Genomic DNA, 27,643 nt, shown 5'->3' with positions numbered 1-27,643 from the left:
CAATCATCAATAGATTCAATGTCACAACTCATCATCATCAACCAATGATATACACAAGTCACAAAATCTGTATAATCCCACTCACATATATGCTGAAAATTCATAACAATTGTATACGATAACATTTCTTCGATCCGATTTCGATTATACTTATCTCAACATATCAAGAACACATCCTATAGCTCAAAATCTGATTTCCCCAACATAATATTTTCAAATCAAGCAAGAACATCATAAAACTTACATCCTTTGGAAGCTAGTGACAAGAGAATCACAAATCTGAGCTTGGATCGATAATTGAACAGTCGGATCGTTAGTAGGCACAAAATCAAGCTAAAAATGAAACTTGAGAAGTTCTGAACTTTGCTCTCGATTCTTGCAGCTGGAATGAGGGATGAAATACAATTCATATATATATATATCTTGCATGTAAGGGGCAAATGGCTTCATCCTAAAACAACACGTCTCGCGCATATGTGCGACCATCTTCGGCGCATATGCGCGAGACACTAGGTCTCGGCGCGTGTAAGTCTCGGCAGCTCGCGCATATATGCGCGAGGTCCTTCACAACTCTCGGGTACCCTTGCGCACATGTGCAAATACACATCGCGCATATACGCGAGGTTCTCTGCCTGCCTCGCGGATATGCGCCCTGCCCGGTCGCGCATATGCGCGAGGTGTTGTGTCCTCGCCCATAATTCGGTCTTCTTTTCGTCTATTCTGGTCTGATCCGTTTCATCTATAATCACCTCAATTTATCCACAATTCATTTCAGATTACGATAATCAATTTCTCGGGCCTTACATTTCTCCCCTCCTTGGATACGATTTCGTCCCCGAAATCACAGGCAATCAAATCAGCTATCAATTCAGATACAATGAAAAATGGAGAATAGAAGTTAAATAAGAATACTCACATCAGTGAAATAACTCGGGAAATTTCTCTCTCATGTCTGACTCGGTTTTCCATGCAGCTTCTTCAGTGCCATGGCGACTCCACTGAACTTTCACCAGCGGAATAGTCTTCGTTCTGAGCTGTTTTTCCTTACGATCAAGAATCTGAGTCGGTTTTTCTATATAACTCAGAGTGTTGTCAAGTTCTCCTCATCTGGATGAATAATATGTGAAGCTTCAAGGAGATATTTTCGTAACATTGATACATGAAAAACATCATGTATTCCGGATAGAGAAGGCGAAAGAGCAAGTCGATAGGCACGATCACCTATCTTCTCCAAAATCTCATACGGACCGATATAACGAGGAGACAACTTTCCTCGTTTGCCAAATCTGACAATGCCTCTAAACGGAGAAATTGTCAAGAATACTCTATCCCCCTGCTCAAACACTAACGGTCTACGTCGAATATTCGCATATTTGGCTTGTCGATCTTGAGCCGTCTTCATTTTCTTCTGAATCAGCCTCACTTTCTCTGTCATATCTCTGATCACGTCAGGTCTAATCTCAGGAACCTCAAAGATGTCATCCCAATACAGAGGAGATATGCACTTCTTGTCGTACAACGCTTCAAATGGTGCCATCTCTATGCTCTTCTGATAGCTGTTGTTGTACGAGAATTCACAAATAGGTAATGAATCTTGCCAACTAGTGCCAAAATCTAGCACTACAGCTCTAAGCATATCCTCCAGTGTCTGGATAGTCCGCTCTGACTGTCCGTCTGTCTGTGGATGATATGCAGTACTCAGATGTAATTTTGTACCTAGAGCCTGCTGTAAACTGTGCCAAAAATGTGAAGTAAATCGCGGATCACGATTTGATACGATAGACTTCGGCACTCCATGCAATCGAACTACCTCTCGGACATAGATTTCTGCCATCTGATCATATCTGTACGTCATTCTGTACGGAATAAAGCATGCTGATTTGGTCAATCTGTCAATCACAACCCAATTCGCATCACAGCCTCGGGAAGAACGTGGTGGTTTCGTAACGAAATCCATGGAAATGTGATCCCATTTCCATTCTGGAATGGATAAACTCTGTAGTAAACCCCCGAGTTTCTTTCTTTCTGCTTTCACCAGTTGGCAATTCAAACATCTAGACACGAATTCTGCAATGTCAGATTTCATTTGTTTCCAGCAAAACTGTTTCTTCAGATCATTGTACATCTTCCTGCCACCAGGTTGAATACTAGACCGACTACAATGTGCTTCTGTCAAAATCTGTTCCTTTAAGTCTGAAACATCTGGCACCACAAAACGGTTATTCACATATAACACAAGATCAAGAACCTGATATTCAGATTGATGCCCTGATCTGACCATCTCAATCGACTTCTGAATATTTTGATCACTTTTCTGTGCTTCTTTAATTCTCAATATCAACTCGGGTTCGACTTGCACAGCATATAATTGCACTGGTCTATGATCTGTCTCAAATACCATCCCAGACAAACAGCAATCTTCTATCAAATTCGAAACGCCAATAGTCGATAAGGATAAAGAACATACCTTACGACTTAATGCATCAGCTGCTGCATTGGACTTTCCTGGGTAGTATTTGATTTCACAATCGAAATCCTTCAATAAATCAAGCCATCTTCGCTGTCTCATATTCAACTCAGACTGTGAAAACAGATATTTCAGGCTTTTATGATCTGAATAAATCTCAAACTTCTCACCGTAAAGGTAATGTCGCCATATCTTCAAAGCAAAAACAATGGCCGTCAATTCAAGATCATGAATTGGGTAGCGAGTTTCGTGTGTCTTTAGTTGTCGTGAAGCATAAGCGATAACATGACCTCGTTGCATCAACACGCAACCCAATCATCTGTGAGAAGCATCACAATAAACAATGAAATCACCAGTACCTGAGGGGATAGTCAGTATCGTGCACTGGTCAGTCTCTTCTTCAATTCAAGGAAACTGGACTCACAATCTTCAGACCAAACAAATGGAGCATTCTTCTGAGTCAGCTGTGTAATCGGCTTCGCAATACTGGAGAAATCCTTGATGAATCGTCGATAGTATCCCGCCAAACCCATAAAACTGCGAATCTCCGGCACGGATGTCGGTCTCGGCCAAGAAATCACGGCTTCAACCTTGCTAGGATCCACTGATATACCATCTCCGGATATGATATGACCCAAAAATACAACCTGTCTCAACCAAAATTCACATTTCGACAGTTTTGCATACAATTTCTCAGCCCTTAAAATTCGCAACACATTTCTCAAATGCTCAGCATGCTCAATCATATTCTTTGAGTATATCAAAATATCATCGATAAAAATAATTACGAAATCATCAAGATACCTCTGAAACACACGGTTCATCAGATCCATAAATACAGCAGGAGCATCTAGTAACTTGGCCGTTCTGCCAATGACTCATCTATCTCAAGTGCATTTCTATAACTCAATAGACAAAATATAAACATCTCAAAGCTAAAACAATCTAGTATGTGGTTTAGGGAAACTCCAGTCCATTCTAACTCGAGTCGTATATCCCGGTTCAACATTGATTTATACCTTTCTTTGTTCGATGTTTGATTGGATGAAATCAATCTCAATCTTCGAAACCTTCAATACCAATCTGAAATAACAATTGAGAGGCATGCGATCACATACAACTCAATTTACTTACGTGATAGGCTTACTATTCGGTCTAGATTTATTTCAACGGCATAACGGCGTCATTTCGATATACCGACAACTCAATCATCAATAGATTCAATGTCACAACTCATCATCATCAACCAATGATATACACAAGTCACAAAATCTGTATAATCCCACTCACATATATGCTGAAAATTCATAACAATTGTATACGATAACATTTCTTCGATCCGATTTCGATTCTACTTATCTCAACATATCAAGAACACATCCTATAGCTCAAAATCTGATTTCCCCAACATAATATTTTCAAATCAAGCAAGAACATCATAAAACTTACATCCTTTGGAAGCTAGTGACAAGAGAATCACAAATCTGAGCTTGGATCGATAATTGAACAGTCGGATCGTTAGTAGGCACAAAATCAAGCTAAAAATGAAACTTGAGAAGTTCTGAACTTTGCTCTCGATTCTTGCAGCTGGAATGAGGGATGAAATACAATTCATATATATATATATCTTGCATGTAAGGGGCAAATGGCTTCATCCTAACACAACACGTCTCACGGATATGTGCGACCATCTTCGGCGCATATGCGCGAGACACTAGGTCTCGGCGCGTGTAAGTCTCGGCAGCTCGCGCATATATGCGCGAGGTCCTTCACAACTCTCGGGTACCCTTGCGCACATGTGCAAATACACATCGCACATATACGCGAGGTTCTCTGCCTGCCTCGCGGATATGCGCCCTGCCCGGTCGCGCATATGCGCGAGGTGTTGTGTCCTCGCCCATAATTCGGTCTTCTTTTCGTCTATTCTGGTATGATCCGTTTCATCTATAATCACCTCAATTTATCCACAATTCATTTCAGATTACGATAATCAATTTCTCGGGCCTTAAAAATTGGCAGCTGTGATATTCGCCCTGAAAATCTGGAGACACTATTTATATGGCGAAAAGTGTGAAATTTTCATGGACCACAAGAGTTTAAGCTATTTGTTTTCTCAAAAAGAACTCAATATGCGACAGAGACGGTGGTTAGAGCTTGTCAAAGATTATGATGTGACGATTAGTTACCACCCTGGGAAAGCGAATGTTGTAGCGGATGCATTGAGCCGTAAGTCGAGTTCATCTTTGAGTTCTATGATCCAGAAACCGTTGTTGTTAGACTTGCAACGAGAAGGGATAGCTTTGGTAGTACCAGGAACTATTGGTCGCTTTTCAGCGTTGATCATTCGGGCTACATTGACGGACAGAATCCGTAGAGAGCAGGCCAATGATGCACAGTTGACAGAGATGAGAGCTAGAGCAGAAGAGAGAGGTAATTCAGAGTTTGGGATGAACAAAGATGGTTTGATGACATTCAGAGGCCGCATATGTATTCCTACTGGTGATGATATTCGGCGAGACGTCTTGACAGAGGCACATACCGCGCCATACTCGATACATCCAGGTAGTACCAAGATGTATCAGGATCTTCGAAGACTCTTTTGGTGGCCAGGTATGAAGAAGGATATTGCCATGTTTATTTCTCAGTGTCTAACTTGTCAGCAGGTGAAAATCGAACACCAGAAACCTGCTGGGACATTGCAGTCATTGTCGATTCCTCAATGGAAATGGGAGCACATTATAATGGACTTCGTGATTGGTCTTCCCAGAACGCAGAAAGGCTATAACTCTATTTGGGTTATTGTTGATCGGTTGACAAAGTCCGCGCATTTTCTCCCAGTCAAGACAACGTATTCCATGAACCAGTATCCCGAAGAGTACATAGCAGAGATTGTCAGACTTCATGGTGTTCCTGTGTCGATCGTGTCTGATCGTGTCCCTAGATTTACTTCAGAGTTTTGTAAGAGTTTACACAGAGCCTTGGGTACACGGTTAGCATTCAGTAAAGCATATCATCCTCAGAGTGACGGTCAATCAGAGAGAGTTATTCAGATTTTGGAGGATATGCTCAGAGCCTGTACTATTGACTATCCTGGTAGTTGGGATTCTAAATTGCCTCTTGTTGAGTTCACGTACAATAATAGTTACCAAGAGACGATTGGAATGGCACCGTATGAAGCACTTTATGGCAAAAAATGTAGATCCCCCTTATATTGGGACGAGATTGGTGAGAGAAAGATGTTGGGTCCAGAGTTGGTCCAACAGACAGCTGATGTTGTTGATGTTATTCAAGAAAGGATGAAGACAGCACTGTCAAGACAGAAGAGTTATGATGATGTAAGACGAAGGCCGTTGCAGTTTGAGGTTGGCGATCACGTGTTCTTGAAGATTGCACCTCTTAAAGGTGTGATGCGGTTTGGCAAAAAGAGAAAGTTGAGTCCAAGGTTTATTGGCCCATTTGAGATACTGGACAGAGTCGGTGATCGAGCTTACAGGTTAGCCTTACAACCAGATCTTGATAGAGTTCATAATGTTTTTCATGTCTCCATGCTCAGGAAGTATATTGTGAATCCTTCCCATGTTCTTCGTCACGAGCCATTGGATTTGAAGCCGAGTTTGACGTACCAAGAGATTCCAGTTCAGATTCTGGATCGCAAAGTTAAAGTATTGAGAAACAAAGAGATCGGCATTGTTAAAGTCATTTGAAGGAATCAATTGATTGAAGAAGCCACGTGGGAACCAGCGGATGAGATGAAAGATAAGTATCCTGAGTTGTTTGCGCAGTGACGTCAATTTCGGGGACGAAATTTTTTTAAAGAGGGGAGATTGTAATATCCAAGCTTGGTGAACGGTACGGTTTAAGATTTCTTATGTTTATGGACTATTTGGTCAAGTTTAAGTATAGTTTAGATTTTAAGAATTTCGATTTATGATTTATAGTATTGTTGATTTTAGATGAGGTGTAGTTATTGTGACGACGTTACGATAAATTCATGATAATTTGTATGTTGAGCCAATTGGTATGAGGCCAATCGGAGTGATTAGATAAGACATAGAGGTGCAACTTTAATGTTGAGAGTTTTGCCAAATTATGAGGAGAGGTGACGTTGCGATTCGATTTTAGTTGCTAAGGATATTGTTGGCTTCAGGAGACAGTGCACCCGCGCTAGGAAAGCCACCGCACCCGCGGTGTTTGGACAGAAGGGCGATCGCACCCGCGGTCCATAATGTAGCGCACCCGCGGTCGTTTTCTTCGGATTTTCGGAAGTGGTACAGACTACCTAGCGCACCCGCGGTGGAAGAGTTAGATATGAATTGTATTTCATCCCTCATTCCAGCTGCAAGAATCGAGAGCAAAGTTCAGAACTTCTCAAGTTTCATTTTTAGCTTGATTTTGTGCCTACTAACGATCCGACCGTTCAATTATCGATCCAAGCTCAGATTTTTGATTCTCTTGTCCCTAGCTTCCAAAAGATGTAAGTTTTATGATGTTCTTGCTTGATTTGAAAATATCATGTTGGGGAAATCAGATTTTGAGCTATAGGATGTGTTCTTGATATGTTGAGATAAGTAGAATCGAAACCGGATCGAAGAAATGTTATCGTATACGATTGTTATGAATTTTCAGCATATATGTGAGTGGGATTATACAGATTTTGTGACTTGTGTATATCATTGGTTGATGATGATGAGTTGTGACATTGAATCTATTGATGATTGAGTTGTCGGTATATCGAAATGACGCCGTTATGCCGTTGAAATAAATCTAGACCGAATAGTAAGTCTATCACGTAAGTAAATTGAGTTGTATGTGATCTCATGCCTCTAAATTGTTATTTCAGATTGGTATTGAAGGTTTCGAAGATTGAGATTGATTTCATCCAACCAAACACCGAACAAAGAAAGGTATAAATCAATGTTGAACCGGGATATACGACTCAAGTCAGATTGGATTGGAGTTTCCCTAAACCACATACTAGATTGTTTATGCTTTGAGATGTTTATATTTTGTCTATTGAGTTATAGAAATGCACTTGAGATAGATGAGTCATTGGCAGAACGACCAAGTTACTAGATGTTTGGTGGTATCGAATTGCATAGGAGAAGATCGATTCCTATTGTAGATGTTCGATACAGAAAGGACTGAAGTCTAGGAATAAGACGTACCGCCACCCCGATTGGGAGAGTAGGTGGGAGATTTGTTACGTCTTATTCACACAGGGATCCCTAGACTTAGATGTGAGTCGAGTCAAGAGTTTTATCGGTATTCACTAATGTGTCATAAAATCATGATTCATGTTCTTGATACATGGTTTATGTTTTGTATATGATCTTATGCGTTGCATGTATACATGTTTTATACTGGGATTTATTCTCACCGGAGTTTCCGGCTATTGTCGTGTTTGTATGTGTGCATGGAAACAGGTGGGACAGGATCAGTACCGAGAAGAGCTTGAACGAGTGATGATTAGCGTGGTGATCCGGGCTTAGATATGAAACTGGTGGTTTATTCCTAGACGTGTATTGATGGAAACAAACACTAGTTAAATGGTTTGTAAATGGAACAAATTTGCAAGTTGATCATGTGTTGTTGACTTTGCTTTTGATCTTGTACAATAAATAAACTTAATTTGTTGTATGCTTGTATACATTTTGGTTAGTAATGCTTTGTATATAAGAAATTTTTTTTTTTAACCAAAGTAGTATACATAATTGATCCAATTAGTCCCAATGATTGAAGAAGACAAGTTAGCACTCGGGTCCCCACACAATTCCAGATCATGCGTAGGATAATTTTTCTCGTAGTATTTCAACTGAAGAGAAGCATAAGTTATAACATTTCCACGTTTTTGCATCAGCACTGCACCGAGGCCCTTCTTCGACGCATCGGTATAAACTACAAAGTCTTCTGTACCACTAGGCAATGCAAGTACCGGAGCTGTCGTCAACCTATCTTTCAACTCTTGGAATCCACTTTGGCATTCATTGGACCATTCAAACTTCACAGTCTTCCTCATCAGATTGGTTAACGACAGGGCAATTTTGGAAAAGTCTGAAATAAAACGACGATAATAACCCGCAAAACCAAGAAAACTGCGTACCTCTGATACAGTGGTAGGGATAGGCCACTTCTGTATCGCCTCGATTTTTGCTGGATCAACAGCTAAACCATCCTTCGAGACAACATGGCCTAAGAAAGAAATCTGTTCCAACCAGAACTCACATTTCTTCAACTTAGCATATAGCTTCTTCTCTCTCAATAACTGAAGAACGACTCTGAGGTGCTCTGCGTGAAGCTCTTTGGTGTTGGAATAAATCAATATATCATCGATGAAAACAATGACAAAGCTATCCAAATACGGCTTGAACACCCGGTTCATAAGATCCATGAAGACTGAAGGAGCATTAGTCAGACCGAACGACATAACAAGAAATTTGTAATGACCATACCTGGTTCGGAACGCCATCTTAGGAATATCAGATTCCCTAACTTTCAACTGGTAATAGCCAGATCGTAGATCAATCTATGAAAACACTATAGCCCCCTGCAGCTGATCAAAAAGGTCGTCTATTCGTTGAAACGGATATTTATTCTTAATCGTCACTTTGTTGATTTCCCTGTAGTCAATGCACAGCCGCAAAGGACCCGTCTTTCTTTTTGACGAAAAGAACCGGAGCTCCCCAAAGCGAAGAACTCGGCCGTATAAAACCTTTATCTAATAGATCCTGCAACTGCATCTTCAATTCTTTCATCTCTATCGGGGTCATTCTGTACGGAGCTTTGGAAATAGGAACCGTCCCCGGAACTAGATCAATCACAAACTCTACATCTCTGTTCGGCGGTAAACCCGGCACATCATCCTCAAATACATCAGGGAACTCTCTCACAACATTAATATCATCAATATTCAACTTCACAATTCTATCCATATCAACAATCGAAGCCAAAAACCCATCACAACCTCTAAACAACAACTTCTTAGCCTCAAGACATGAAATAAAAGGAAGGACCAGCGAAGTACCTGCACTGGCGAGCATATCTTCCTTATTTTCATCATCTGCAAATTTCACAGTCTTGGCAACGCAATCAATCACTGCACGGTAAGTCGATGGCCAATCCATGCCAAGTATAATATCAAACGCAACCATCGGAATAACAATCAAATCGGCATAAACTACTCGCTCATCAATTTTAACAGAACACGCATACATAATAGACGTCGGACATAACACATCCCCAGAAGGCAATACAACATTAAACTGGAGGGGAAGAACAGAAGGAACTAGACCCAAAGATCTCAAAAATAGTTCAGACATAAAAGAATGAGTAGCACCTGTATCAATCAATGTCATAGCTACTCTGCCTGAAATTAAGATAGTACTTAGAGATCACAAAAGAATCAGGATTTATACCTTCCTTCGTCATGGTGAAGATGCGACCCTGCACCTTCTCTTTACTCGATCCTCTAGGACAATCCTTGGCGATATGGCCTGCAGTACCACATCGGTAGCACATATGAGTACCAAACCTGCACTCACCCCTATGATGCTTATTGCACTTGGGACACAACGGCTTCTCTGGATCAAATGGGACTGTCGGTGCTTTAAAACTCGGCTCTATCTTGCCTTTTCCCTTGAAACTGCCTTTTCCTCTTTAACTCGAACCTTGACCTCTTTGAGCAATAGCCTGCTGCCTCGCCTGTCTCTCTCTAGCAATATCCTTCTCATCTTGCTCGGCTAACAATGCTTTAGCCACAATCTCTTTAAATGTCAACGCCTTAGACATATTGATGTCCCTCCTGATCTCTGCTCGAAGTCCTCTAATGAAATGAGCACCCTTGTCTTTGTCATTCGAGGCAATATATGGGGCAAACAAACATCCCTCCTCAAACTTCAAAATGTACCCGTCAACATTCATACTTCCCTGTCGAAGCTAAAAACTCAGTCACCTTCCGAGCTCGAAGTGCATCTGGAAAATGCTTGTCGTAGAAAAGATCCGTGAAATCTTGCCACTTTAATACCGGAACATCAACACTTACCTTGATAGCATTCCACCAAATACGTGCAGCTTTGACTAACATGAATACTGCACAACCAACTCTGTCCTTTTCTTCATACTTGTGATGATCAAATATCGCCTCAAGTGCTTTAATCCACTCTACAGCCACCAATGAATAAGTGCTTCCTACAAACTCAGGCGGATCCATCCTCTTAAAAGCAGTAAAGATCCCATCAGTTCCAACTGCTTGAACCACTTGGCCTCTCCCTTGGCCTCTACCCTGACCTGAACCTTGCAAACGGAGCAATTGTTGAATCTGTTCATTGTGAACCTTGGCTTGATCTTTCAGTAATTTGCCGAACTCATCGACAACTCTCGATGAAGAGCTATCCTCACCCTCTGAAGCCTTTCTCTTAGGAGGCATTAAATCCTACAATGTGCTCACATAATACATATCAACCAATAACAATAAATAGATGTAGGAGAAAACATACCCGGACAGTTGAAAGTAGATGAAGTCATATGCATTGGTCCGAAGAACGTTGCTCTGATACCACTAAATGTAACGCCCTTGACTGATTTCATAAAATAACAGCGGAAATTGAAATAATTTACTTAGAGGAAAGAAGGATTTAAAAATTCTCTTGACATGAATACATTTTCAAAATATATACAATCAAAAGTATATACATGATCAATAAATGTTGCATCAAAATACAAAATATTATTTTTGATCATGTCAACAAAATATCTTTCTTCCTTCCATCTCTTGTATGCATATGACCTCGGCTCCAATCAACGTCCCGGCTCGTCACTCTTATCTGCATCACATGAAATAACTGGAATGAGTATAAAACTCAGCAAGTGAAACTCTTACATAACAATGTATACATATCATACTCTGTAAAACATGGCTTTGAAATCATTAAATACCATCTAACTCTTAAAACATAAATAACATAGTATAACATGACAATAACGATGATATTTCTCTTTTCTCTGATGGATTGATATCTAAATAGCATCTATGTCTCTGTACCTATATCCCATCGATATAAACCGATTACTCTGTTGGGATATAAGCCTATGGTCGTTGATCAACTAATTGCATGCAATCTCTAACTATCTATTTATCAATCCAATAAATCATTTGAACTCTCTCTTGGACATTAAAACAAACACTTTGAATACTCTATTCATTTGCATTCCCTTTTATATAATTGAGACATAGAAAAGCCTCTAATACACAACAAATTGTATCCATACATAACATGAATCAAGTGGAAGGGAATAACTAAACCCATAAGATTACCTTAGCTCCTTAACTCCAAAATGATCTTGCTCTCACTTCAATAACCCAACTAGGAGCTTGAATCAAAGGAACAAAAGAAAAAAATGAGAACCCTAGCTCTCCCTTGAGCTGAAGAACCGAGAAGAATGAGGAAAGAATGAGAGAAATGAGCCAAACCCTTGTTTTATATCACTTAAAACTCCAAAACACGACTTCACTGTTCAAGCACCGCAGGTGCGCTAACTCTTCCACCGCTGGTGCGCTAGGTAGTCTGTACCACTTCCGAAAATCCGAAGAAAACGACCGCGGGTGCGCTGCATTATGGACCGCAGGTGCGATGGCCCTTCTGTCCAAACACCGCGGGTGCGGTGGCTTTCCTGGCGCGGGTGCACTGTCTCCTGAAGCCAACAATATCCTTAGCAACTAAAATCGAATCGCAACGTCACCTCTCCTCATAATTTGGCAAAACTCTCAACATGAAAGTTGCACCTCTATGTCTTATCTAATCACTCCAATTGGCCTCATACCAATTGGCTCGACATACAAATTATCATGAATTTATCGTAACGTCGCCACAATAACTACACCTCATCTAAAATCAACAATACTATAAATCATAAATCGAAATTCTTAACATCTAAACTATACTTAAACTTGACCAAATAGTCCATAAACATAAGAAATCTTAAACTGTACCGTTCACCAAGCTTGGATATTACAGAATCTAATATGGTTAATTTGATGTATAACACATGTTGGATTGATTCTGGTTGTACAATCCATGTTACAAATACCTTGCAGGATATGCAAAACCTAAGGAAGCAAATATAAAATGAACGGAGCATCTATTCAGGAAACAAGATGTCTTCGCATGTGGAGGCTATTGGGACTTGCTACCTTATATTGGATAGTGGTTTTATTTTAAAATTGGAAAAGACATTTTATATTCCTAGTTTTTCTTGGAATTTAATTTTGGTTTCAAAACTTGTACTCCTTGGTTATTCATTTCAGTTTTTGGATAAATCAATAAATTTGTTTTATAAATAAAATCTTATTGGAAATGGTACAATGGTTGATGGTCTTTTCTCTATTTCTTTACAAAATTATAACACCACTATGCATGTTCAAAAAGGTATTAAAAGATATGTTATAAATGAAGATTCCTCTATACTATGGCATCGGATATTGGGACACATCTCCATAGAGAGAATTAAAAGATTGGTAAATGATGGAGTACTCAGTACTTTAGATTTTACTGATTTTGAGACTTGTGTAGACTGCATTAAGGGAAAGCAGACCAATAAGTCTAAAAATGGTGTCAAGAGGAGTACAGAAATATTAGAAATCATACATTCAGATATTTGTTGTCCAGATATGGACATGCAAAGTCCGAAATACTTCATCTCCTTCATTGATGATTATTCACGATACATGTATATCTACATGCTTCATAATAAAACGAAGCACTTAAAGCCCTTTAGGTTTTTAAGGTTGAATTGGAGAAGCAATGTTATAAACAAATTAAGATCATGAGAACAGATAGAGGTGGAGAATATTACGGTAGATACACTAAGAATGGACAAGCACCTGGTCCGTTTGCGAAGTTTCTCCAAAAACATGGGATTGTTGCCCAATATACTATGTCTGGTTCTCCAGACCAAGATGGCATAGTTGAGAGGAGAAACCGAACATTATTGGATATGGTGAGGAGCATGTTTAGTAGCTGTAAACTTCACAAATCCTTGTGGACTGAAGCTCTTAAGACAGCTGTGTATATATTAAACCGAATTCCAACTAAGGCAGTCCCAAAGATGCCATTTGAGTTATTAAAAGGTTGGAAACCGAGTTTGCAACATATACACATTTCGGTTGTCCTTCAGAAATAAGAGTTTACAACCCACATGAAAAGAAACTGGACCCAAGAACTATAAGTGAATATTTCATCGGGTATGCCGAAAAATCCAAGGGGTACAGATTCTATTGTCCATCTCAAAGCACTAGAATTGTGGAATCAAGAAATGCAAAATTTCTTGAAAATGACTTGATTAGTGGGAGTGATCATGACATAATTTTTTAGAATAATCACATGAATGCACATAGAATTCATCTCTTCTTTCATAGCATTAAACCATAGTTTTGACTCATTACAACTCATGGCTTGTGAAAACGTTTCAGGATCATTTTCGGTTCCGATGTTAAAGTCCGATTCTTGTAAATACACAACATAATCACTAGATATTGCTGATCTTGTTATTCTAGTAGATCTCCTAAGGTTGTTTGATTGATCAACAATTTCTTGTTGTTCTTCATTAACAACTTGATCTACTAGATTTTCACCAGCGATTTGTGGAACTTCAGTAACTGGTTGTCTAACACCCATTTGGTCTTGAGGGATGTGAATAACGACCAATCTGTCATTTGAATAAGAGGGTTGTGAATTAATGTGATCTTTCTCAAGAGTTATGTCATTGGAATGATCTCCCACTAATCAAATCATTCTCAAGAAATTTTGCATTTCTTTATTCCACAATTCTAGTGTTGTGAGGAGGACAATAAAATTTGTACCCTTTAGATTTTTCGGCATACCCAATGAAATATCCACTTATAGTTCTTGGGTCCAGTTTCTTTTCATGTGGGTTGTAAACTCTTATTTCAGAAGGACAACCTCAAACGCGTATATGTTGCAAACTTGGTTTCAAACCTTTTACCAACTCAAATGGCGTCTTTGGGACAGCCTTGGTTGGAACTCGGTTTAATATATACACAGCTGTCTTAAGAGCTTCAGTCCACAAGGATTTAGGAAGTTTGGAGCTACTAAACATGCTCCTCACCATGTCCAATAATGTTCGGTTTTTCCTATCAGCTACACCATTTTGGTCCAGAGAACCAGACATAATATATTGGGCAACAATCCCATGTTCTTGGAGAAACTTCGCAAACGGACCAGGTGCTTGTCCATTCTCAGTGTATCTACCGTAATATTCTCCACCTCTATCAGTTCTCACAATCTTAATATGTTTTCGATGCTTCTCTACTTCAGCTTTAAAAACCTTAAAGGCTTCAAGTGCTTCGTTTTTATTATGAAGCATGTAGATATACATGTATCGTGAATAATCATCAATGAAAGAGATGAAGTATTTCGGACTTTGCATGTACATATCTGGACAACAAATATCTGAATGTATGATTTCTAATATTTCTGTACTCCTCTTGGCACCTTTTTTTAGACTTATTGGTCTGCTTTCCTTTAATGCAGTCTACACAAGTCTCAAAATCAGTAAAATCTAAAGTACTGAGTACTCCATCATCTATGGAGATGTGTCCCAATCTCCGATGTCATAGTATAGAGGAATCTTCATTTGTAAAACATCTTTTAATACCTCCTTGAACATGCATAGTGGTGGTATTATTTAGTAAAGAAATAGAGAAAGGACCATCAACCATTGTACCATTTCCAATAAGATTTGATTTATAAAACAAATTTATTAATTTATCCAAAAACTGAAAGGAATAACCAAGAGGTACAAGTTTTGAAACTGAAATTAAATTCCTAGAAAAACTATGAACATAAAATGTCTTTTCCAATTTTAAAATAAAACCACTATCCAATATAAGGTAGCAAGTCCCAATAGCCTCCACATGCGAAGACATCTTGTTTCCTGAATAGATGCTCCGTTCATTTTCTATTGGCTTACTTAGGTTTTACATACCCTGCAAGGTATTTGTAACATGGATTGTAGAACCAGAATCAATCCAACATGTGTTATAAATCATATCAACCATATTAGATTCATAACAGACAAATGAAGTAGGAATACCTTTCTTTTCAAGACAACCCTTAAATTTAATGCAATCCTTCTTCATGTGTCCCGTTTTTTTATAGAAGAAACACTTAGATTATTTCTTAATGTGATCAGGTTGAGGTGGAATTATTCCTTTCCCTTTTCCCTTGACTTTGGCTTGCTTCTTATACTTTTCTTGTGTAGTCATAATACATGATCACTCGTTTCCATTAACAATCTTTCTTCCTCTTGAACACACATGGTCATTAATTCATTGATTGACCATTTATCTTTATGTGTGTTGTAAGAAATTTTGAAGGGTTCATATTGCTGTGAAAGAGTGCATAAAATGTAGTGCACAAGAAAAGTCTCAGACATTTCCACTTCAAGTGTCTTGAGCCGAGCCGCTATGTCCCGCATTTTCATTATGTGCTCTCGCACACGTCTCACACTAGTGAGCCTTAATGAAGAGAATTCCATAATTAGGGTGCTAGCAAGTGCCTTATCTGAATAGTGAAATTGTTCATCAATAGCCTTCAGTAATTCTCTGACATTATTATGCTGATCGACAGAACCACGCATACCAGCAGAGATTTTGGTCTTTATGAATATTAGACATAGTCGATTTGATCGCTCTCATTGTTCATAAAGATCAACATCATCCGGAATGTTGTTTCAGTTATAGCAAATGGTTCTTCTTTCAGTATAGCATAATCAATATCCATCCACACCAATTGAAGAAGAATTCTTTCTTTCCATATCTTATAGTTATCACCCTTTAGTTCGGGAATGTCACATTTCATATCAGAAAAACTCGCAGGTTGTATAACTGCATAAAATATCATATGCTTAAAATTTTGAGACAACATCATGTTTTGTAATTCATGTTTTAAAAATCTAGTGACATAAAATTTGCCTGTGGACTAAAATTTTAATTCAATAAGACTTTTATGTAGCTTTATGATAAAACTATCAAAATGTATTTTCCTTAACTCCTGTGAGTAAATTAAGAAAAAAATAATTTGATATTTTAACCTAATTAGTTATATAAATATAATAAAAATCCCTATGGGGTAAAATTTATTATGTTTATATAATTAATTACAATTAATGTTCGTTATGTGATCTAAATCCACTTAATGCATAATTTTTCATAATTAAGGATGTTGTGGCTACTCCTCAATTATTTAAAATTATACGGTTCACCGGACAAAATTTTGGTTTTACTTTACTACTTTATATAATAATTATTTATTAACATAATCAACATTTTCCAAGAGTGCTCCCAGAAAAGATAGGTAGTACTAAGGCCCTTTAAATACCTAACTCTTAGTCAGAGCAACATTCTTCTGGGTGACCAGTGGCAAGTCAAGGCAGTTTAAACCGATATATGAAGAACTCCCTCAGATCATGTTTTCTTACATCACCTTATAATTATTATTCAACTTAATTATCCACATTTATGTGAATCTTTATAAGACAAAATTTTTCATTAAATAATTTTTTTATTTACATTTTTACTTAATATGAACAAATATGTTCCTCATCAGTTTTTCTCTTCAATCAGAGTAGTGATAAAGTGAGAATCACATTTACGTGAAAATGTGGTATCCTCATCAGTTTTTTTCTTTTATCAGAGTAGTGATAAAGCGAGGATTGTTTGTTCATTTGTGAACATCTAAAATATTTTATAATATTATATTATATTCACATTTTATTTGATATGTTCATTTTAAATTATAAACAACTCAATATAATTTAATATGAACATAATGTGAATATTGATTTACCAAAATATTTTTCAATACAATTTGCATTTAAAAAACTTAAAAATAAATGCAAACATAATTTTAAAATTTGCATTTACATATCAAACACTTATCCATAATATTTGACATTATATCTAACATGCAAAAATAATTTCTAAACATATATTAGAAATTACGTCGAACTTGAAATTATTTTAATGTGTACAAATTATTTAACCAAATGCTATATGTATATCGAATTATACATATAAATTAATAACACATTAATCATTATTTATTTATTTATTTATTTATTATTATTATAATAAAAAAACAATCGAATTGTCAAATTAATTAATGTGGGCCACATTTGAAATAATTCCACAGCATTATTTGATACATAATTATTGTCAAATTAATTGGTGTGGGCCTCTTTTGAAATAATTCTACATGCATGATACTTTGCATTCATATGCATTATTTGATATCAAACTCTCCGTCTTCAACACAGAGTATGCACTATCAGTTTTCAGAAACTTTCGTAAATTCAGAAACTTTATTTAATTTTCAAGATTTCAGCTGAGAACTCCAAAGTGCAACCAAGAACAGAATTCTGAGGTAAGTTTCTGAATATTATTATGTCCGACTTCAAGTTTCATTTTTCTTACGCAAATTCCAAGAAGCAAAGTTTTTCAAAACTTCGTGATATCTGATTTTCAGAAAATAAAACATATATTTTCAAAGCAGAGGTATCACGGCTCTGATACCAAATGTCAGAATTTTTTCTCAAAATCATGTTTTTACGTATATATGAACATGATAAAACTATATGCGGAAATAGATCGTGCATTATATCCGGCCATTGAAAATTTTGAAATTCTTCTGATTTTCTTTCGATTGATGTCTTCTAAGCACTCCACCCTCTCGATAGATGGTGTATATTTCTCATGAGACGTGTGCTTAGGGACATCAATCGCTGCTATTTATAGGCGTTTCTCATACCATCGATGAGTGTATCGGGTGCCAAGATTTAAAAGAAGAAACGTGTATGCATCTCAATTTCTAAAGTTGAGACGGTGCATGTATCATTTTTGTCAAAAGTTGTAGGCAATGGCCGTCGCCATTTCCTACACGTCTTTACTTCTTCTGATTAATATGTGTCATTTTTCTTACAATAACAACTGTCAAGAAACTGTTTTCAGGTTGGTATTTTCATAGCCTATAAAAGACAGGGAATTCATTGAAAGAAAAAAGTACTGAGCTCATAAATCAGATTGATTAACACTTAAAGAAATTCACGAGAGAATCAAGAAATTCTGGAAGACTTTTACCGGTGACAAAAGGATAGAAGGAGGCATAGATCTTCTAGGAGAGAATAAGGATTTTCTTATTCGGGTTATTTCTCCTTGGGGAATTCTCGAGGTATTGGTAGCGAAAACAGTACATAGAGAATTTAGGCAGAAGGGAGGTTGTGAATTGGAGTGGTTGTAATTCTGTAGCTGAAATAGTATTGTCAGCGAGATTGAATGAAATTCATACTCTTCTTCCCGTGGACGTAGATTAATTTGATCGAACTATGTAATCTTGTGTGTGGATATATTTTTATGTTCATGCATGTTCTTGCTCGTGATTTCATATTGAGTATTGCGTAATCTTGAACCGTCTATCTCAAAAGTTCAATGGTTTGCTCGTAGTTTTTTTAAAACTGCTGTAACTGAGGGTATTATTGAAAGTCCGTTCAACGACAACGGTTTTTACTTGTTGTGGTAGGTAGAATGTGCGACGGTTTTCAAAAACCGTCGCTAATTAAGTTAGCGACGGTTTTATTCATAACTGTCGCAAACATTAGCGATGGCGAGCATATAAAAACCGTCGCTAAATTTCGCGACGGCTTTAATCATGCATTCCGTCGCTAACCTTAGCGACGGGCGACGGTCTTTAATCATGCATTCTGTCGCTAAGTTGTTTTGAAAAATAAAAAAAATTCTTTCAATAATTTAATAAATCTAAAAGAAACTAACAATTGAAACTAAAATCGTGTAAGAGAAAAAAATTTTAAGTGTTGTAAAGTAGTAAAATCATGTAAGAGAAATAAATTTTAAGTGTTATGAAGTAGTGAGAAAAATTTTATGTGTTATGAAGTAGTGAGAAAAATTTTAAGTGTTGTGTGAAGTAATAAAATTGTGTAAAAGAAAAAAAATTTAAGTATTATGAAGCAGTGAGAAAAACTTTAAGTGTTGTGAGAAGTGAGAAAATTGTGTAAGAGAGAAAAAATTTTATGTATTGTGGAAGAAAATTGACCGAAAATAGAAATATTTATAGAGAGTTTGCGTGGTATTTGGCTAAACCGTCGTTAATTTCAAATTAGCGACGGTGGTTTTGATACGGTCGCCAAATATTGCGACGGTTACAAAAAAACCGTCGCTAAATGTAGCGGCGGTTTTAAAAAACCGCCGCTATCGGTAGCGACGGTTTATCTAAAACTGTTGCAAAAATTAGCAACGACTTTCCTTAAACTGTCGCTAAGTTAAAAGTAGCGATGGTGGTTTGATAACCATCGCTAAATACTGCTATGTGATTGTCCAAAAAAACACGCGAATAGACAACGGTTTAAAAAAACTGTTGTCGTTTGTCAAAAAAACACGCCAAACGACAACGGTCGATTGGCCAAAAAAACACGCCCCTAAAAAAACGCTGAAAGACAACGGTTTTCACTAAAACCGTTGTTAAAAACTCTACGACAACGGTTTTTCAAAAAAATCGTTGTCGTAGATGCGTTGTCGTTAGGCGTTTTTCTTGTAGTGATCAAGTGCTGGTGTGTACGTGCTACTATTTTGGGAAGCTAATCAAATCAAGGAAAATAGTTTTTTATTTTCTCCTTCGTATTCTTAATATAATTTAATAGTGAATCTATCGGAAGATTCAAGATTTACTCGTAGATTAAGTGTATACACATCAAGTAACATCTCACAAATTAAACTGTTCTTGATTATGGAATAATCAACTACATTGATCCTAGCTAGAGATGATCAGTTTGTTTCTTCCTTTAGCCTTTTCAATCTTCTTCCTTTCACGGCCATCTTTTCCAGGAAATGGCTGATCTTCTAAAATCGTTGACAGGCCTTAAAATCAATACAAGGTGACAGAATCAATTTCAACTTTCAGATCACATGATCATATAGCATATATAAACAATAAACTTACCTGATATGGAGCTCTTGTTTCGTAGTTGGACACACATTTTTCCCTTGTTTTCTTGATTTTTAACTCGAGGACAAGTACTCAGTGCCTTGAGCCGAGCAGCTCTAAATATCCACGTCAAATCCATCTGCTTGCTGATCATTCGGAGTGCGTAATATGGAATTTTTAAGTGATTTTCTACGTTCATCTTGATGCAAAGATTGATGAAAGTGATGCAATCTAACAGGCTCTCTTTGGCCATTCCTTTCATGTCATAGGCTTGTGATCTATACCAAAGGCTTTTGGCATGAGTATTTGGAGGGCTACAAATGCAAAGAGCTCGAGTTGCATCACTTATGGCGGAATCTGGATTTCTTAGCAGCAAACTGCATTGCGCCCTATTGCTATGCAATGCAACTCTATCATTTCTATGCATTAATCGGCAAAATTCTAGAGCCTCGGTGTATTTAAACTTGGCTTCCTCGATCTGTCCTAAGAAAAACATTCTGTTTCCTTCTTGTTTTAATACGTTTACCTTTACCCTTTTTTCTTCAAGGTTCTCACTAGACATGTTTTGCTCTTGTTTTCTCTTATATGCCTTCAAAATCCATAACTCTTTTATGGCTTTTTGGAGAGTAGGATTCTTGATTTCTGAGTTTTGGTGGTGCTTAAAGTTACTGAGAAGTGCCCTTGTGATCGTCTCACCAACATTTGGCCTGTTTCCAAGATTCCTAAGCTCAATCAAATCGATGAGGTACGATGCAGCAATGTCAAAAACTTTATGCCTTGTCTTTGGATCTTTAAGGAGTAATAGAAGACAATCAATTCCCATGTACTGCCAATCATCGGAAGATCTCGAAAGATGACATAAATTCTCGATAACATGTCTCCATTCCGATATGCTTTCTCTTCCAAGTTCACTGTAACATAGAATTCTTATAAGTCCAACTCCGGCAGGTGATGATTGATTTACTAATCCACCCCACATTTCATACAAATCCTTCAAGAACTCTTGCTTGCAAATGAGATTCAAAGATCTTCCCTTTATTGCAAAACAGTTCAAAAGATGTATACTCCAACACTGAAGTTGGCTGGCCCACTCCTCCGCTTTTTGGTTCTCCATTTCGACCCCTCCAACACCTCGTGTAAGTAAGTTGATGTGATACCTCGCTCTCCTTTTCCTAGCCTTCACTCCCACAAACCTGTTATAGACCACTTCCAGGCAGGATGAAGCTAAACACATGGCTAATTTAACCATTTCATCTTCATATGCCTTAATGGCTTCAAACGTCATTTCGTAGCTAGCAAGATGACCGAGAGCTCGAACAGCAACTCTTTGCTCTACCCAACTCATTTTTCCTCTCAAGAGCTCTAACAATGGTGGAATCACTCCTGAGTCGACAGCTCTTACCGCGGATTTGACTTCGTTCATAGTAAATGAGCCGATAATATGAGCTGCATAATATGGGATGTATATATTCTGATGTGTAAGTAGCCACGTTCTATCATGGAGAGCTTTTCTTATCAAACCAGCCATGCATTCAAAGACACCAAGAGATGGAAGTTCTTGATCATTTGGCTGAGTCATAGCGATGTTCCATAGTGAGCTTACAACAAGAATAAGTACTTCAGAATCAAGAAAAAGTATTCCTTTTAGGTATTCTTTTATTGCAGATTTTCTGATTGTTGAATCTTGCTCCTTCAAGATGCAAAACAAGCAACAAGATTTGGTGCAAGATTGTTCAGTAGTCATATTTCGAAATATACCATTGCTGCAAGTTAGCATTTTTTACTTTTCTTCAGAATTTGGATTTAAAGAGTTTCGAAAGTAGACGTTTAATTAGCATGTTGATTAGGCCAAGTGGTGACAACAAGCGGCGCATGTGAAGACTTTTGTGCAAATTTAGCAATATCAAATGCATTTTGTATGATAGAATGTACACTGACTGATTAATTAACAATTATTAAACATAATCAAAGACAAAGTTGTACTAAATATAACATTAAATTATGTCAGTGCTTCACACATCGGACTGTTAAGAGTTGGAAATTGCCTAAGTTTTGCTGTTACCTTAACTTTACACTTTCTTTTCTTGGATAAACAAAGGTTTAACCACGACTCAATCTATGAATCTTCCTCACTTGTCTGTCCCTCAAATAGAAAGTTTTTTGTCTCATGTGAAAAAGGGATGACATTAATTTATCAAGATCAAGAATGCCCACTTAGACAAAAGGCTTAATATCTGAAAATTGCCTGTTGAAATTACAAGTGGTATAGTGGTCCCTTGTAATTTTTTAATTTTGAATCTCAATTTTCTAATAATCCAGGAACTTTTTTAAGCAAATGTGATCATTTTTTATGCAGTATCAAGTACAGATGGGGATGGTCTCAAGAAAATTCGCCTACAATATATACCGGCATTAAGTTAGTGAAACGCCTAAAAAGAAGTTTTACCAACCTTGATTATCACTTTTCTGCAGTGTTCAGCAAAGATTGGGAAGGTCTCAAGAAAATACGGCAACGACTAAACGATTAGTGAAAGGCCTAAAAAGAAGTTTTACCAATCTTGATCCTCATGAACCAGGTATTCTAGGTATAATTAGCTGATTGTTGCCTGCATTTGTCTAGGCATGCTGAAAATCCAGTCTTAAAGGGGATTTGTTTAGTCGCGACGCTTAATATCTATACAATTTTTCATCCTTGATTATGATGAGGTGATCATGATGAGGCACACAGGATCATTATTCCTTCAAGAAGAACCTAATAGGTTGAGTGCAACATGCAGAAGGGCATTATTATTGTAATAGAAACTAACAATTTCCAACTGAAGTTGTACATGTACACTTTCCAATTCCTAGATTCTACATTCATGAATCATCTTCAATGATCAGCAAAGAACAATGGTGATGGTCTCAAGAATACAAGGCCACGATGAATATGTGAAATATTGCATCAAAAGATCTGTTTATATTGATGATTCAAATGTGCAATATATTCATGTGATCCTCACATATATGAAATCCATTGGAATGGCACTGAGAAGGGTGTCTTGGGTTATTGTAAGCGGTTTGCGGTAGCTTTCAATAACTGAGTAGAAACATTTGAAAAGTGATAATAGGATAGGGCGGATGACTCCCTAAAAAGGAAGAGGTTTATGTTACTTCACTTAAATGGTATTAAATTAAGATTTTGTTTTGCATATTATATGTTATTAAACCCAAAATCGTATTTGATTCTTACTAGAGCACTGATGAGAATATGAAGAAATAAGAAGTTGAAAAGAAACGTATGATCTAATACTCTCTCTACCTACCATCTAACTTTACCATCTTACTTTACCAGCTAAGAATAAACAAAATAGAGGGAGATTTATTTGGGAAAAAAATACAATATATCAAAATTTATGTGCCTAGATACTGTTGTAAGAATAAGATAAACGCCACCTTGTCTGGTTGAAATGTATGAAAGAGCTATCATTCTTATTTGTCAAAAAATATTATAATAAAGTTTATTTTATAAATACATGATATATACATAATCACACCCATGTTTGAGTAACGTGTAGAAGATTTGTTATAGCGGGGCTTGAGAATTAGAAATTAATTGAAACTGAGGTGCAAGCAACAATGCCTCACCCCTTTCCGCCAAAGCTAGCTGTCAATTACCATAATCATAACCGAACACCACGCTTCAAAGCCATGAGCGTCAACCTTGAATTATTTCAAGTTTCTATTAAACAATTCAAACCATCAGAAAATGTTGTGATCTTTGCAAGATTATTGAATTGAAATTTTACATGAATCTTGAAATTATACATTCAGAAGTTGACTATGGATGACTCCCACCAGATCCTCTGCTATATTGGATCTTCTGCTATATTTAGCTGCAAAAAAAACGAGTCTACTATCGAACTCGGAACTAGAGAGCTAGACTTCTTGAGACATATATACAGATTCGGATAAACAAATTTACCAGAGTTCCGAACTTACTATACTTCGCCTCAGTTTGTCAGTCTATTTGTACCATGGAACTGAACTAGGGAGTCCGAATATTTCGAACTTCTGACTCTTTCTTAAATGAACTTCTGCCTTTTTTCTTACATGTTCATTCTTGCCACAACATTATTGGCATCATTTGATTTCCCCAATGCAGAAACTTTTGATCGGTATGCTGCAGCCACAGCAGTCTTGACTCTACCTTCACGAGGAAGCTTGCTGACGGAACCTAATCTTAGTTCAGCAGGAGGAATGAAACAGTCTAGGGATAACCCCGGCACGTTGAATGCCACTTCTTCAATAGTCCATGATTCTTCCATTCTAGTCTTTGTGTGGCTCATTGCCGTTTCTCCGAACCTGAAAAGCGTAACTACTGATCGACCTGAGTGAGAGATCATGATTCCCTCGACAGGCCTATAGTCATCAAGAAAAGAATTTATAGTAGTCTCCCAATAAATCGGGTCGCTTCCATTGGTTTCGATACGGGTCAAATGGGAATCTTCTAGATGCACAAGGAGACCTGTCTTCTGGCTGAAGTAGCCGAACAAAAACATGCCTAATGATCTCTGCAGGTCCTTCACTCCTTGCTTTCAATGTATGGGGATCAGCAGAAAGTTTGAGAATGAAGCAATCCTCGCCCATGATTTTCTTCTCTCCAGTGCATCTTGCACTGGCAAACATGTTTGCTGTCGTCCTTGGGTCGAGACCCTACACATCAATTTAACTCAACCCAAATTCTTGCTGACACTGAGTAACAATAGCGTCAAGAAATAGAATAAAACATGCATCTTTGTTCACTATTCGCCTTTTTCATCTCAACCCCTAAAATGACTAAATCAAGATTCTCAGGTGAAAGGCAAGACTACCTGAATGGCTCGACGCAGAGGTCTAACCGGCCCTTTAGCCGCATGCGCACCAAGCCATGGAGTGTGTCGCCACACGAGCTTCCCATTACAACCTGCATGAACCTTGCTGCCACCAAGAGCAAGCTCCACATACCACATGTCCGGATTCATCTGCCAAAGCACGAATCCCCCTGACTCAGCTGCCTTTGCAGAGTTCCTTCTCTTGATGACCTTTGTAGCAGTCTCTATATCAGATGCCAACATTTTGACCTTTCCCATTGCATAGGCATTCTGAACTGAGTTTTGAACCTTCTGCCCTCCAGATGCTGCTAAATATTGCTGCAATATATATTGCGCAGAAGAAGTTTCCTGTAATAATATTTTCACCAACATGAGCAACACAAGCTATTTATTCTGCTTTCCCATCCCAACATGTATAAATAATTAATGAACGTATTAAAAAGAAATGGTCCACAGCACCACCTCCACCACCACCACATCCTCGTATCATTTTATCAATTCAGATTCAAATTGTTTTTTACTTCTTCCTTCCTCTCTAAAACATCCATCTTTAAATAGATTAGAATAAATAACAATTGATTAAAGATTAGGCAGTGTAAACAAACTTATAATAGACATTAATAATATCCACAAATTTATCCAGCTATGACAAGAATAGTTTTTTCCTTATCAGTTCATCACTGGAAAAGACACTTCTTCTCAAGATCAATTATTGTATAATTACAAGACAAACGTAAAACGTTGAAAAACTGGATTAAATAATTGTAACTATAATTATATTGTAAGAAGGGAAAAAAGATTTCCCACTACTGTTTATTTCTTTTTAGAACAGAAGAAAAAGGAATCCCACAATATAAAGACCGAAAAATTAGAGGACGATTAATGGAAATCAAATGGGCAGAGCAAGCGATGTGACTAACAATGGGGGTGTCTTTAATACAGAGGTGAGGCCAAAGGGTCGTTATTGCTGACGTGCACTGGAGCAAGCGGCGCACCCAGCACGCCGAGTAGCAACCTCAGATCGGACCTCGAGAAACCCAGCCCGGACGCCGAAACGGAAGGAACCCGACAAAGCCAATGCGCCCATCTGTCACTTCTCTGTTCCCCAGAATCCGACCGTTCATATCCGGACCCTCCCTTAGAGGCGAAAGCGTGTCAACCCCAGGCCTCGAACTCGCCCATCTCGATATCAACAGTTCCGGCGGACCCGCATTGCTGCTGCCTCTCCTCGTCCTGCGCAGACCCGAACCCGAAGCAGACGGACTCCGAACCTCCCTCGACCGACCCGGTGACAGACCCCGAACCACTTCTCCCCTCAAAGCCGAGAAAAATCCCTGCTTTCGCTCCATTGTGGCAGCAAGCTCACAATTCCGAAGTGAAAAAATGCAGGGTACAATTGATGTAGTAGAGAAATAGCAGAGTGATTGATAAAATAAGCAAAAGCAGGCAGCAGCAAGCAGTCTGTCTTCTTCTTGTCGACTCGGCAAATGCAGAAATAGGGAAAGAGAGAGGGCATCTGACGTTACAACAAGAAGCAATCCATTTTTATTTTCTTTTTTCAAACACAAGCAATCCGTTTTGTTTTATTGCATATTTGTATAATTTTTAATAATTAATTTGATTTAAATTCAAATATAAATAATATCGTAAAATTAATCAATTGTTATGTTACAATTATAAATTATTAATTTCAAAAAATTCATATCATAATTGTAAAAATAAACCAAATTGTAATTTGAAATAAAAATATAATTAGAGACTAAATTGAAATTTTAAAAAATAATTTTTTTTAAAAAAAAATTAAATAACATATCATGACACTGTTTTTACTATATTACGACGAAGGAGTAATAATTAACAATGATACATGTTGTTTAAACAAATAATAATGCAATTTTGTGTGAGATATATTTGAATTTGGGTAAAAATTTATGTGAAACGGTCTCACGAGTCGTATTTTATGAGACAAATCTTTTATTTGGGTCATCTATGAAAAAGTATTAATTTTTATGCTAAGAATATTACTTTTTATTGTTAATATCGGTAACGTTGACCCGTCTCACAGATAAAGATTCGTGAGACCGTATCAAAAGAGACATACTCTTGAATTTTTATTTTATTATAATTTTATAATGATTTAATTTGATTTATTTTCCAGGATATTGAATCAATACACAGATTACAACTTGTAATGATAAATCGTTTTATAAAGTTTGTCTATTTTTGTGTTTTGAATTTTGATCAATTTTCTTGTAGTGCTGATGTGGTCAGTTTACATATTTTGTTCAATATTGTAACTAACTGTAAGTATTAAA

General features: G+C 37.4%; 1 protein-coding gene and 1 pseudogene across 1 annotated transcript; both read right to left on the bottom strand.

The window, feature by feature from the left end:
* Positions 1–20,224: 20,224 nt before the first annotated feature.
* Positions 20,225–22,278, bottom strand: LOC142544969 (uncharacterized). Its single transcript, XM_075651964.1, has 2 exons — positions 20,491–22,278; positions 20,225–20,408 (listed from the first exon to the last, which is right to left on the bottom strand). The coding sequence occupies exons 1-2, from the start codon at positions 22,250–22,252 to the stop codon at positions 20,302–20,304; spliced, it is 1,869 nt and encodes a 622-aa protein (XP_075508079.1). The 5' UTR covers positions 22,253–22,278; the 3' UTR covers positions 20,225–20,301.
* Positions 22,279–24,175: 1,897 nt separating this feature from the next.
* The window catches only part of LOC142544337 (uncharacterized), a 29,577-nt pseudogene continuing 26,109 nt past the window's right edge, over positions 24,176–27,643 (bottom strand).

This window comes from Primulina tabacum, chromosome 5, assembly GCF_025594145.1.
Source record: "Primulina tabacum isolate GXHZ01 chromosome 5, ASM2559414v2, whole genome shotgun sequence".
Lineage (NCBI taxonomy): Eukaryota > Viridiplantae > Streptophyta > Magnoliopsida > Lamiales > Gesneriaceae > Primulina > Primulina tabacum.
This window is presented reverse-complemented; position numbering and strand designations above follow the sequence as displayed.